At 38.0% G+C, this 15,073-nt stretch overlaps 2 protein-coding genes across 2 annotated transcripts in view; one reads left to right on the forward strand and one right to left on the reverse strand.

Moving 5' to 3' along the window:
* Window positions 1–3,450, forward strand: part of LOC146137867 (uncharacterized) — a 72,408-nt gene extending 68,958 nt beyond the window's left edge. Inside the window, exons 28-32 of the mRNA XM_083394460.1 lie at window positions 989–1,134; window positions 1,367–1,492; window positions 1,986–2,105; window positions 2,256–2,499; window positions 3,035–3,450. Coding sequence (XP_083250586.1) covers window positions 989–1,134; window positions 1,367–1,492; window positions 1,986–2,105; window positions 2,256–2,499; window positions 3,035–3,276 — 878 coding nt within the window. The 3' untranslated portion in view covers window positions 3,277–3,450. The remainder of the gene's footprint in view (window positions 1–988; window positions 1,135–1,366; window positions 1,493–1,985; window positions 2,106–2,255; window positions 2,500–3,034) is intronic.
* A 166-nt stretch (window positions 3,451–3,616) lies between these two features.
* On the reverse strand, window positions 3,617–12,931 carry LOC146137881 (neuronal acetylcholine receptor subunit alpha-3-like). The gene is made up of 10 exons (XM_083394461.1): window positions 12,900–12,931; window positions 11,472–11,682; window positions 8,952–9,106; window positions 8,302–8,437; window positions 7,562–7,695; window positions 6,784–6,988; window positions 5,523–5,726; window positions 4,880–5,011; window positions 4,242–4,373; window positions 3,617–3,766 (listed from the first exon to the last, which is right to left on the reverse strand). The coding sequence occupies exons 1-10, from the start codon at window positions 12,929–12,931 to the stop codon at window positions 3,617–3,619; spliced, it is 1,491 nt and encodes a 496-aa protein (XP_083250587.1).
* Between the last annotated feature and the right edge of the window lie 2,142 nt (window positions 12,932–15,073).

Here is a 15,073-nt window from a genome sequence, read left to right on the forward strand (position 1 = left end):
ATTTAAGAAATGTTGCTTACGATGTTAAACTAGTAATTTAATAGGACGCCTTGAAGTATTTGTGTATTTGCATGTTGCCTTGGTTCAAGGTTTTTAAGGTGTAAATCAATAGATTTAAATTGTTATTTGTCGATTATAAGCAGAATAGTCGAGCAAAGCTAACAATTCAGGTCGACACTATTTAAATATTTAAAATATATAGATATATTTAGCCGCCAAGGCATCGTCAGTATATCTTATCCAAATGGAAGCTTCATTTCCATAAATATTTAGTGCAACATGTGTCGAATACTATAAATTTAGGTTCCTAAAAGGCAACTTTACCGCTGGTAAAAAAGGGTCTGCGTTTATTGAAAGACAGTTTCCTCGCTTTGTCAATGATTATTGCCAGTTTAGTCTAATCCAAATGTTTACCGAGGGAGAGCAGCAACTTACACGTTTGTAAACTTCAAGTTATTTTGAATACACGTTTGCATGACCCATTATTAAAAGCGCGGTACAGCGTTCGGTGAACGCAGCAGCAAGGATGTGATATGGTGGCTCTAAAAACACACCACACCAGCTTGTTTTGTATATTTACAACTTTCTTTTCCAAAAAAATACACTTAATGTTAGGCTTATTTTAGATCTACCTTTTGTCCCGACTCTCTTAAATCGAGGGAACACTTGGTATTACTGAAAACTAAGCAGGGCTATATACGGTGCAAATGTACGACGATCTACATAATATAGTAAAATGTCACCTTTTTAGGCCGTTTTAAGTTTTCTTTTATGTGCACTACATCTCCATAACGTGAAAATACAAATTACAAATTTTGAAAGCATCAAAGCCCTCTTAGGCGATGTAATTTGCTATAGGACAGGTAATATATAGTACGACGCCAATGTGATTTTTGCATCGCCTGTGACAGTAATGTTCAACCCGAAGAAGATTGCATATATTTTACCTCATCAAAGGCCAATACGGCGCACTATTTTTGACTCGCAGAATCGAACCTCAGTGCTGCCAAAGCTCGAATCGCTCTGCTGGAGTCAGATCAATACTTCACCGTCAATATGACCAACAGACTGCTAGACGAAGCACAGAGGCAAGCGTTTCAGATTCAGGTGCTTAACAGCACCGACCGCTATGTGGTAAGAAGAACACAATGTCAATATTCACAAGTCATTTTTTCTTTATAACCTGTGTAAAATCTTGCTCAGGCTTAATAACATTGATGAAGTTGCCCAATTTCGACGTACAAGTTTAAACAAGTATGACTACTTGGCAGCATACACTTCTTATGTTGCAACCCATTAACATAAAGCAAATCTACCAATTCCTGATTTACATAAAAAATGCAAGGTATTTGGTGATATTATGTAGGAACTGCGCCAAGTTGTTGCCAGTCTAACTTCTACAATAGCGGCGCAACAACTTAACATCTTCGAAGTCAATGAAACGCTGACTACAGACCTTGACGACTTGAAAATGCTGATACAGGACTTCCAGGTTAAAAAGACTTGGACACTACAGTTAAAATGACCATTTTAAACAACTCAAACTATATAGGATAACGTAAAACAGCTTACGCCAAATTTAAAACTCAGCGTTTTTGTTTATGCTTTAAAACTGATATTTCGTAAATTTATGTTTTTGTGTTTGACTCACTGTTTTATTTAGTTGTGTCGCCGTTAGCAATAATTATCATGGTCAGATTTATAGTGATTGGTTTTGAGAAAGATTTACCCGAATTTGAGAATTTTTCAGGAGCAAAACTAAGTCATGGCTCATATGAATTAAATTCACACTGATTGATATTGATATCTTATGTTTCATTTTCTTAAAAAAAGTTTAGGCAAGTGTATTGTGTCGCCGAAACTTCTCTATTGTATTTACGCTTGTTTGGGGGTCGCCACGAAAAAAGGTTGAGAGGCACATCAATAACAGCTAAGAAAATAATAATTATTTACGATGCCGTTAAATTGTCGATTTTTTCTTTTAGCTCGCTTTTGACACTTCTGGACGTCTCATGGAACATTACAACACAGAAATGAAGATAATGGATCTCAACTTCACTAATCATATCGACTACTTCGCTACCAGTATCGATTATCTACGACAAGTGCGCGTTTGTTCTGTTCAACTTTTGTTCTTCAGAAGTCTGTCAAACAAATATATCGGAATTAACTATAAGCGTACAATAGCTGTTGGCTTTATTTTTAGCACAAAAACTGCAATGCTCATGAATAAAACGCGACTTATATACTTTCAGATCGTTAGCGAAACAAATGAAGCGGTAACGGAGAACACGGACCGAATCCAGAGCCTAAACGAGTCCGCCATCTTTATGTCGTTTTCCTCTTTCCTGCATGACAGCAACTTACGCGACGGGGACCTCGCTTCGAACACGAGTGCCGTTCCATACGCGCAATATCCTGGAGCCGATTACGAGCCCCTGAACGACGACGCCGGACTTTTGCAGGCCAATTACGATGGGGAATACCTCTACCAAGAAGGTGTGGACCATTCGACTTCAGACCTCGGCTTGTGATTTTTCTTTTTGATTTTTAATTCTTGCAAACTTATTTTGCCTGACAAGCTTTCGCACGGCTTCATCGGTAAAATCCAACTTTCAAAGTTCCATCATTCCAATGGAACTTTGAATTGATGATGATTCAATGACAATGCAATTTTTGTATTCTATTTTTCTGAATTAACATGCTATATGCAGATTTTTAATGGCAAAGCCTTTACCTACAATGAATCATTTGTTTTAAATTAGGCTTTTACTAATTGAATTTTCTCCTTATATTGGGTTGTTTGTAAAACCACGTATCTCAATTAATTTCCATTAGAGATTTTTATCGCTTGTGACACAAATAGTGAAGACACTCTTCGCAATAGGTCATTAAAATTGCTATCTTTCAAGTGGTAATAACAATAGATAATTATCCGGCTTTAGGGTTTCCCAATATTGAACCTATTGGCTACATAAGAGTGTAAAAATGGACTTTCAATGCAATAAATATTGTATTTATGATTGGTTTTCAGATGGGCCAGAGGATGATGGATCGGATCCTCCACCTTTATCGCCAGTGGCAAATACAAGATCGTTTGACGGAGAATTGCGTTTGGAGGATATTCTAGACGGGACGGCAGACGATCAGTTGATCCAAAGGCGCCTGACGTCATTAATGGACCCAAGCGATGCCGCCGGAGAAGTTGACGACGACAACAACTGGGATTATCCCAACTATGAATATAATGACGACCCCCCAGATGCTGAAAGCTAATAGAATCGAGCTTGATATAAAATATTGGCAAGCAGCCGTAAGAGATGGTATGGAATTTATGTTCCCATAAAGACTTCCAAGGGACTTGCATTACCGATCCCGTGTATGTCGCGTACTGCTTTCCAAGTTCCTTGCCTTATTTCGTTGAATGTTTTATTGTGAATAAATTGCGTAGTGTTTTGCCGAGACATTACTTGTTTTGCTCGTGTACAGTTAAACATTCTGGTTAGCGATAACCAATCAAAGTATAACAACTTTTTACACCAATTGGATTAAATAGTTCTATTATTTTAGTGCAAATATACAAGGAAGACAGAGTTTGTAATAAAGACGGGACATTCTACTGGGGCTTGACTCTCTGGTATCTTACTCCTGCATTCAGAAGTGGCTGGAGAAAGAGCCCAGTGGTCCCGAGAACGCAAACCAAGATAAAGATCCACAGGAAGATGCGGTCTATCACCATGGCAACGTACTTCCAGTCGTTTTCAATCTGCAAAGAGAAAAAGGTTCCATCTTTTATAACAACAAGAAACATGTTAGTAGACCTATATAGCTTTAACAATTTAACAAAAAATCAGTCCCAAATTACGTGCAAAACGTTTGGTAAATAAAAATGTCACGATTTTAAATAGAAAGGTATAAATGGGTCAAAATATGCCACGGCCATAGGCTTATCAATTTTTACTTCAGCATCGTTCTACTAGCCCAAGCTGTAATGCTGAGTGTTAAAAGATAAAAATTGTTTAACACATAAATGGCAAATTAAACATAAAAGTCATAGATTTCAATTACTGGAACACCAATTAAATTCATTATACCAGGGTTGTCCAACACGCGACACACGTGCCAAATGAGGTTTTATTTATTCGTCATCATTCGGCCTTAAGTTATTAAGCTTATAGCAACTGCCACAAAATTCGTCTCATCGCTGTGGATTACAGTAAGCACCATGCAGTATAGGCTACCTCCGTTGATTCGTCGTCCACTTTCAAGTGGTTTGCGATGTACGTCACGCCATCCAGTGCTCGTTTCAACTCCAAAGGCAAGTCCGGATCATTAGGGGTCGGACGCAGTGGCCGCATTTTAGGTCCGAAAAACTTTGCAGAATACAAAACAAAAAACGAATAAAAATGGGGTTATAAATCGTCAAGGCGATAAGGATGAAAAAAATACTAGAAATTTGTTTTTATTTGTTGCTCTGTGTAATAGTACGACACAGGTGAACTACTGTTTTTCTGCCATGGAACTCCGGTCAAAGTGTACTTAATTCACATTTACATGCTGAATATAGAGGTTTTATTCGCTTATGGCAACTTTACTGCATAAAAACACATTTACCTTAAAGGGGCATATTGCATTGCACATTTACACAACTATATTTTTACAAGGCATATAAGTTCTCAATGGCATCCATAATGAATGTGTCTAAAATTCATTTTTGTTTTGAATGCTATAGATAAAATATTTAATCACAGCCTATCCAAGACAATAAATGAGGGGTCAAATCGTTGCTATCGATCGATATATTTCACCAAGCCGTTCGGCAAACAGTCTTAGGCATTCATTCGACACGGTTAAATGTTTTAGGGAGTATCGATTTTACTTTGATGTTTGGCTTTCCATCTTGATCAACGGTGACGTTTAGCTGCTTTTTAAGGTTTTCGATTTTAATGATATTTTTCGCCAGCTTCTGCACGGCCATGTTGCGCTTCTTTGGCCGTTTCATAAACATCACCTGTCAAGGTAAAAAGGTATTTTAACCCTTTGCCTATTTTCATATTGTATATTAAGGTATTATGCATACGATGTATGTAATACCGAGAAATCCATTACTATGTCGATTAAGCTAGGTGAGTAAAAAATATTCGGCAAATAAATTTGACACAAACGCAACACTATGTGGATTAAACAAGAAAACCTTAAAGTTTATTATGCTCAACATATATAGCCTATATACAGGCCAAACTCATTAACACAGCGAAATGTCTGTATTTATGTTACTGGTACAAAAACTAAAGATGGCGACTATAGGCGAAACATATTTTCCGTAAAACAAACATCTGGTGGCCTACTGCGTTTTACTGGGATTTTTAATCTTTAAGCTTTACTTCTTTATATCAGCGTCTCGACGCAGTGATCGACAGGCAGAAACCTGCTGTCAATGGTTTCTGATCCATAAAATTACACCTTTATATTTTTCGCAAAGGCTTGTATATACGAAGATTAACATATCATAAACACTGCACCTTTGGAAGAATTTCGAGAAAGACCTTTCTTATCCATTCAGGCATCGTGTGGGTGTTCTCAGACCTGTAGTGAACGTTTAGCACGAACACTGTGATTACGATGGAGAGGGTGACGAAGATCATTGTAAAGAGCAAGTATTGTCCGATGAGGGGGATTACCAAGGAAGTGGAAGGAATAATCTCCGTAATCACCAACAGAAAGACCTTGAAAAGACAGACTACTGAGTTATTGGGCAAAAATGGGATAAATTTGTATAGGCACAGAAGGACCTCTGGCAACCACAACAGGTTCATCATTCAATACCAATGTTTTGCTATTTCAAGGCATCTGAGCAAAGGCGTTGAAAAATCCTTTATCCTTTGAGTTATCTAGTTAAATATGATGAAATCGATTTACTTGACCTTTTTGTCATTATGAAGCTACATTAGTGATCCGTGCATAGTGTTACCAATTTAAATATTACTGTAAAAATAATTAAGTGTTTTGAACGAAAAAGGTGGTTCTTGGAATTTTTATTGGGATGTGGTTAAATAAAGTAAACTAAACCTTGCCAATAACGTTTAAGTAAGAATACAAGGAAATAGAGAAGAGTAAGAGTATTATGGTCAATAATTAGCAGGTGTAAAAACAGAGTCAATCGAGTAAAACGACAATAAATGAAATTGAGATTACAAAGTGTAGTGAGAGAATACAGCAAGGGCGGGCAACTTCTTCAGTCGGGCAGGATATGGTAAAATAAAGTACTTGGCGGGCCGGCTTCCTGAATGGAAAAATTAATCGTATATTTGTCCAACTATACATGGAATAAATCGTATTTTGTTGTACTCTTTAAACACGGCAACACTTTTATTGCACAGCAACTATGCTTTTTTGCCGAATTAAGTGCCGAATTAAAAAGTAGCGTTTATGGGCATACTATATCCTTTAAATTTGCGACACTCCATGCCAACTTTAGGTTTCTTCGCAAAATCCATGGCATAATGTTTATTGTAAATACTAAATTGAATTTTAACTCAAAACAAGGAATCTAAAAACACAAAGAAAACAAAGAACTAAAGAATAACTAACAATCACTATTATTTGAAGTACATATTGCAAGTAGGGGGGCTTGTGGCAGACTGTGGCCGCGGGCCGCTCAAAATCCCGTCGGGGGCAGTATGTTGCCCACCCCTTGTATACAGCTTTGGAAAAGTGTATTAGCAAGTAGCAACAGGACTTTTTCTGACATGAAAAAAACAATCAATTTAAATTTGCACTCACGGTGAGCGAAAGCAGCACGGAGATGCAGAGCGTCACCTTCTCACCGCAGTCGGAAGGCAGATAGAATACAAGCACAGTGAGGAAGGAGATAAGAAGACAGGGGATGATCAGGTTGACCGTGTAGAAGAGCGGAAGCCGTCGAATGTGAAACGAATAGGTCACGTCCGGGTAAATCTCGGGGCAGCAGTTGTACTTGCGTTCGTGCCTGTGTGAGCAAGAATACACTTTAATTGTAGCCTTCCTTATAGGCGACTTCAAGTTCGTAGAAAAATAACTAAAACTATTTTCAAAGCATCGCAAGTAAAAGAACAGGTTATTGACTTAAAACAAAAGATTATTAAAATTTATTTAGTTATATGACCTAGTGTTACATTTGGCAGTTTAACCATAGACCAGCGCTTCTTAGCCGATGCGGCGTAACGTTACCAGGTGCACCAAGAACAAGTAGAACAACTATTCTAAGTAAAAATTATATATTTTTCTCATTTTTATTTTCTCGCTGCCGCAAATTTGTAACACAGTTATTTCAGATAAAGCGAATTACAGTTCTAACTGAAATGATTAGAGCTCGCCAGTTTCGCTGCCAGATTTTAAGAGGTCTTTAGGTGCGCGGTAGAAAGGAAGAAAACTATCATAGACCCCTAAATAAATCCATAGTTTAAAATAAGCGTTTGCACGCATTTTTAACAATTAAATTAAAAACAACCTGTATTCGTCAACATAAGTGCTCGTCTTACTTCATTTACATCAACCTTCGCGAATAAACTGCGGATTTTACCTGTAGCCGAGAACATCCAACACTTCCCATTCGCCGCTCTCCCAGTATTCCTTTCTGTTTGCTTGTTTTCCTAACATCTTGAGGTTTACGCGAGCCTTATCGTACGTCCACGACCCGAACTTCATCGTGCAGTTCTGTGTTTAGGGTAAATAGAGTTGTTGTTCTTTTCGACTGTTGCCAAACTTTGCATGACGCAGCCAGGGCTGATTAGTCGATTTTTTTTTAATAACCCGAGTCCGAATCTGGTCAAAAAAATAACCCGAGTCCCGAGTTCGACTCCGGCTAATAGCGCGATTTCATCGAGTCCAGAGTCCAATTCTGACTTTGCAGTCATCATTCCACCCATGTAAGTAAAATACCGTGGATATTAATTACTCCACTCATATAGGGATGTCATATAACTAATCCACCCACAATACGTTGGAAAATATTACACTTTTACCATTACAGTTTTCTGCCTTGTCTGTTTTAAAATTTGGTTATGCGCATGCGCACCTCCGACTCGGGACTCGGGTAGTTTTAGGTGGGATTACTCGAGTCTCGACTGAGACTCCAACTCCGCAGCCCTGTTCGCATATTAAAACTGTATAGATCGTTTGATATAGTCGATTGAAGTTTAAAGCGATAAGATATTTAGACAAATAAATATCCTTCTCTGATGCGAACGACTGTCAAAATGAAAAACGTAGTTTGGTTCATCCTTAAACGAAAATCGCCGTAAAGGATCTAAGTGACGCCACCTGGGTGTCGAACGGGAAGTAGGTGACGTCAATGCTGCAGGAGCTCTTGAAAATGGCGGGCGGCATCCACGATACGTCACCGTTGTGTCCCAGCAGCGCCTTGGTGTTTTGCGTCACTTGAAAGTTGCCGACCGCACTAATAACATACGATGCTTAAAACTTGAAATATGTCAAGTTACTTATAAACTATTATGGCTGAAAATTTAAAAAAACACAGTGTAGTGCTTAAATTGCCTAATTCGTTCTATTGTGTTTTGGTATGATATACTCATCAAGTTGTAAAACAGTCTAAAAAGCATTGACAATGTTGAATATTTTTCTACTTTCCGGAGACCACTGCAACACTGCTATATGCATGCTTTGCAATTCCTTCACAGTATTATAGCGGTTAATTGTCACTTTAAAAAGTTAGAAAAAACTAAACATACACAATCGTGACAACAAGTATTTCGGAAATCTTTATTTGAGTGCTGAAAATATTTAGTAATATACAGTTTAATGACAAAGCTTTACATTAGGCTTTTGTTTTGGCATGTTTCTATTTATTATCTACATCAAGGGTAAACGATCATATTATGGGATGTGTTCGACAAAACCTATATGAGCTATCGAACACACAATATTCCGATTAGAACAACTATGTGGTTTACGTGTTGTATAGAACGATGTCTGGTTTCCAAATTTTTTCGGACGGAATGCGAAGAAACTTAATTCCGCCGTAATCTTGCGGCTTCCAACGTAACTTGTAATCGTTCCATTCCTGCTTCAGCCACAAGTTGGTTTCCATAATCTGATTGATTTCGTCCTGATAAACATAAAAAAAAAGTTTTATAAAAACCCAACAAGAGAGTTTTCCGATTATAACGGATCGGATCCGATACCCGATGCCAATTGGTATAGTATCGGTAGTCGGTACTCCTCCCGTAACTAGGCTGGTATTGGTGCCGATCCGATTACAAATTAATATCGGAATTGAGCCATGATTTGCGATTGAACGCAGCGATTCAACCTTGGCATATAAATTGATTAAAAATAGTAGCCTAAGGCAGGGGTCCGCAAATACTTTTTGGCGCGACCCAAAATTGCTAGTACCGAGGTCTCGCGACCCAAATACTTCGAATTTTTGTATTAAAATAGCTTTGCTAAAAAAACACAGTAATTTATTGTGTTTCTATTCATTAAGACAGATCTATATGTTATGCGTTTTTAAAGTGAAAGGGTTCTGTAACACAACTGAAAAGAAACCTTGAGTTTTATTACTTTTGATGTCTAATTCGGATGACAAATATGATTTAGCAACCAATATGGGTTGCAGGCTTACAGCCCCACTAATTCCCCGCCATAACCCCTTCAACACGTGTCCGCTATTGCGCTTTCTTAGTGCAATAATTATTGGCAAGGTGTGTAATGATTTTTTGGGCGAATCAATAAAAATGCCCGACGTCTCATCGTAATCGTTTTAGGAAACTCAAAATTATAAGGCTCGCATCTAAGGATTTTTCAGCGGGCAATATAAATTTTAAGACAGAGGTCGACAACATTTACCAAGTCGCGGACCAGAACAAACTCAGCAAGTTCTCGGCGGGCCGTATTAAATTTCCGCCAACAATTTTTTTATAAAAACGTGTGGCCTCTAAGCACTTTAACATAATAACTCTTAATCAGGGACAAACCTAAATGTTTGACGCAGTGAAAATGAAAAAAAAAATGTTTAAATTGACGAACCTTTAAATTTACGAGGAGACGTGACGCATTTTCCACACACGAAATAAAATACGAACATATATCTTATGCTCTTTTTGTTAATGTTTATCATTAAATAATACATCAGCGAATTAATTAGGAAAACATTGATGTTCAAGGGTTTCATGCTAGGAAAAATCCTACTTATAGTTGTCGTGCTCACGTCACCTTTGGTCTGAGAAGACTACATCAAAACGCCAATGTAATTCAAAGTTAAATTTGATACGAAAAATGTTGTGCAATTTCGTATAGTTAAAACAGTTAAAAATATCGAGCATGCTAGCCTTGTGTACAGTTTGTGAAGTTTGCGGCCAGGGTAATGTTCACTGGAGGGCCGGATCCGGCCTGCGGGCGGAAGGTTGCCGACCCCTGTTTTAAAACACGATGTAACGAAGAGAACAACGTGCTTACGACGCTTTGGTACAGAAACGGAATAAAAAATGAAAAAGAGTTTTTTTAAAAACATATACCAAGAAGTAAACCCAGATTGCGGTAAACACATCAGTTTGGTTGGTAATGGCCAAAATAGTGTTGGATTGCAAGCGCTCTTTGCCATAACCTGGATCAAACGAACACTCTTTTTACGGGGCTTAGTGTATATATTTCGCGTGACAATTTTAGTCGCGCTCAAAGTAAGACGGCTATCTTGTATACAATTCCGTGTACTAATGGAAACAATTAGAAAACTTAAAATATAGGCCTCTATTAACAAGCAAACAATATAGGCATATATTAATAAGGCTTTCGCGACCCAAACTGAATGGTCCCGCGACCCAAACGACCCAAATTGGGGTCGCGACCCCGTATTTACGGACCCCTGGCCTAAGGTAACTGAACTTTAGGTCTCTAAACTTATTAACGATAAGGCAAGTGTTTGTTTAATAATCTAGTGACAAAATCCCTTTGAACGTTTTCATTTCGTTTATTTTGCTTGTTTGAGCACAGTAATGACGTCATTTGGGATCGGATCGGATAACGATCCTTTTCGTCCGAAATGCCGGGTATTGGTATCGCAATAAAATAAATTATTAAGTTTCGGACATCACCAAGCACAACCACAAAGTGACTTTTAAATCTAAACAAAATCACAATTGAAGACGCATAAACATTTTTAATGCAATAAAGAATATTTATTTATATTGGTTAAACTGATGAAGTTATTGTTCCACACGATTATTTGCGAAATAATGTTTCACTCGATTACACGTACCATTACATTATCAACTTTTTTGAATTGTTGTGTTTTATTTTGTATGTAAGTCCTAACATCAAACAATATAAAGGTACCTAGCATAACAACTCAAAAAAAGTTTTTTGTTGTATATATATTTGTGGCACACTTGAGTGCTAAAAAGAGAAATACTAAGGTCAAAGAAGATGGTATTGTTAATTCAGTTAACTATGGAAAATAACGGAAATTTGTTTACCACTTTGACGAGCTGAGAAACGTATAGCTCGAAGCTGACCGCCACACTTTGGTTGCTATTGGCGACCGGCCGTATCCACACGTTGTACTCCTTGAAGATGTCTCGGTACAGCTGCTCTTCGCTTTTGGAGCCGATAGTAGCACCTGTAAGAAGCGTAATTTTAAGGAGGTGTTTCGACAAAGATAAGAAAATATGGCGCTTGTCTAGAGTCCTGCCACATAAAACATTATTTCGGTTAGGATGCGGGTCAGCGTTTAGGTTTGGGTAGGTTAAGCAAAATTGTTAAATAATAAATATAATAATGCTGGAGCCAGTCACACCCAAACGCTAACTCTCACCCTAATCCAAATTATTGTGCGATGCTTAATACTTGTTTCCGTGCTGTGGTAGGTTTGTAGACCAGCACCAAAAATATATTTGACCATAATCGACCTATAAAAGCTTTATAAGCTTCATGTTTTGTTATGGAAATAAAACGCTCTCGTTTAGCACGAAAAAGTCTTTATAGCCTTGAAATAAAGCAAATTTTCGTTACAACAAATTTATTTAGTTATCGGCTCAAACTTTACTAAGAGAATCACCTTAAAACACTTTGAATAATTTAATATCCGTGTTTTTTTAATTGGACAAATTAGCAATTCGGTTGCTAATACGGACACACGAAAATTATCTGTCAGGTATTGAAGCAAACCATTTACATAAACTTACTTGGCAAACAGAAAAGCGCAGAGAAAATGATACAAATCCAAGAGCTGACGAACTGCATAGTTTGATAGCCAGGTAGACTTTTATCGCAAAAGAAGAAATACAACACTATTTTCCTCAGGTTGCTATACGTCTTCCATCAAACGAGCTGCCCGCGAAGCTATAAACGTCTTTAAAATAAAGTCACAATGCAATAACTAAAAACAACACTTTGCACAACGACAAATCTGACATACTGGGAGTAAACGGTCACGTTTTCCTAAAATCATCTGGTCTGCCTAAGGTTGTCTGGCCCTTGACCGACGGTTCGGCCTAAACGAATGCGCCAGTAACGCGTGTCTTTTTCAGTGCTGCGGCTTTGGCAATCAATACGCGCGGATAGAGTGGTGCGACTCTTCAAGGTTCCATGTACGATCGATTTCGCTTTATCATTTAGCCGATTGCTTTTGGCTTTATCGCACTCAATCAGCAAAATCGGTGTTTCGCCGCCGGAATCTTTGAGTGTTAGCGATGCACGGTCTAATTTACGCAGCAGCCTACTTTCGGCGGACTTGTTTCTTGTCGCGAAATCCAACAGAAACGCTATGGCCGAAGGGTTTCAACTGTTAAAGATTTTGATCAACATTTTATGATTGTGGGCGCTTGTTTTCTGGGACATTACAATGTTACAATCATATATTTAAACATTCGGACATTCAATAAAATCACAAAATATTTGCGTACCACTTTTTGAGTGTTTTTGAATGCAGAGCCATTTTTAGTGGGCCGCAGGCGAGGATCTAGAATTTTAGTTTGGAGAGGGCCATGAACTTTTTTTCAGATATGACGTCACATTTTTTTTTCAGATATGACGTCACAAAAGTATATCATTGCGTGACGTCATAATTCAGGTAAAAATACCATCGGCTGGCCAAACAAACTAACTCGTGCAAAATAACATTATTCAGGTTGTTAAACAAATAATTCCGCGTAGCGCGCAAAAGTAATACGTTTAGCCTCTACAGTTGGCCGGTTTCCTAGTGTGATGAAGAATATTGCTGAAAAGACGAAAAGCTATGGTTTTATTGCGACATGGCCCCGGTGTGAAGACTATTGCTGAAAGACGCTACCATGTCTATTGTCTAACTAAATATCTTGCTTTTTCCCGAAAAAGCGAGAGCAACTTAACATGCCACCGAAAAAGCGCCGGGGCCATGTCGCAATAAAACCATAGCGTTGTCTGCTGCGGTCAGCTGTGGTTGTTTCATGACACTTCACTAAATTTTTAGGTTACTGTAATTAGTTTATGCCAAATAAGATTGCTTAAACGAGCAAAACTCTATGCAGCGTTAATCCTAACATTGGATAGGTTATTCAAATCCTTACGCAGGGGTCGGCAACCTTTGTGTAGTCCCGGGCCAAAACCAAACTCAGAAAGGTCTCTGCGGACCGCACAACATATGTTAAATCAGATTTTGTGTCATTGCAACTTAAGAACAACTGTTAATCAGTTTGGCCTCGGATTTTTTTGCACTTAAAAACGTCTTTATAATTGCTTTTAAGGAGGCAGTAAAGTCTTAGTGCAAAGCGCTTACTCGGTTTAAAATTCGAGTTCACATGTCGTCATCCATACTACTATTAAAAAAGTGTAATAAAAGTACTTTAAGGAAACGCGATAAGTTTAATAGTTAATCTATATCAGTGTTTGTTAACCATTCGTGGCACTCGAGGCGAGCGAAGCGAGCGCGATTTTTTTGGTAAACCGGTATTTCTTTTAAATTTCCCGCAAGATTTTGTTACATTTTCAAAAAAATGGTAAAAAATATTTGTCTATTATTTTTGAATACGTTTTCCGTTTGTCTGCGACCGCACAGGTTTCCACGGTGTAACAGTAAAGAAGCGCTGATCTAGTTCAAAAAAAGCATCAAAACATAAACACACTGGAATTCCAAAGATCATTCGCGCGAAGCGCGAACATTTTTTGGATTTACACACTTAAAATAGCTAAAAAGTATTTGAAATGGACTCGTGTCTAATTTTTCAAAGAGGCGGCGGGCGAATTATATTGGCGGGCTGGTTCTGATACAGATTTACTTTAATAACAACAAAAAAAAAGATTTTAATTGTACTTGGATTTAAGTTCGTTTATCATATAGTCGAGGTCTGCGTAGAGTCACTTCAGCCGTCGCTGCAAAATCCGAAAAACGCCGCTTTGCGCGAGTGCGCGAAACAAATTTTACAATTTTTTTGAAATATTAACTATATGGCACTACAAGCTCGTACACCACTACAAAGCTTGAAAATATGTCTTATTTTGGCGGAATTCGGCCGTACTACCTATAGGGAAGCGCGAAAATAAGCTGCTTTTAGGTAAAAAAATCTACATTTTTTTTTAGTTTGGGGGGGGGGGGGGCATGGCCATATCGCCCCCCCCCCCTAGATCCGCCCCTGGTGGGCCGCGAATTACTTTTGAATAGGTTTGTGTTATACTGTAGTTGTGGGCCGCGCTATAGTTCTTTGCACATTATTTTAAAAGTTTGTGGGATAGAATTTTTAAATTTGCTCAGCTTGGAAAGTGCCAAATGTAGTCCTGAAAGCCTGTCAAACTATATTTTTTGCCAACTTAAACTGTATGTAACTGAAAAATTGTTTGCGCTTTGCGCGTATATTCTTCGTTATATAGTATGTTTTACATCATGATATAGAAGTGATTTGGGCATAAAGGCGCCGTGTAATATTTCACCATAAAATCAAATATCCTGAATCCGCCACTGTTTAGTAGTGCTTTTACGTAATGGGCCTTCAATAGCTCTGGAATAAGTACTTTGGGCCGCGACAAAAAAAGTTTGCCGACACATCATGTGTAGCGATTACATGAGATATGTTCGACAAAAAAAACAGATTTATCGAACATACAA

Source organism: Ascidiella aspersa, chromosome 7, assembly GCF_963924565.1.
Source record: "Ascidiella aspersa chromosome 7, kaAscAspe10.2, whole genome shotgun sequence".
NCBI classification, from domain to species: domain Eukaryota; kingdom Metazoa; phylum Chordata; class Ascidiacea; order Phlebobranchia; family Ascidiidae; genus Ascidiella; species Ascidiella aspersa.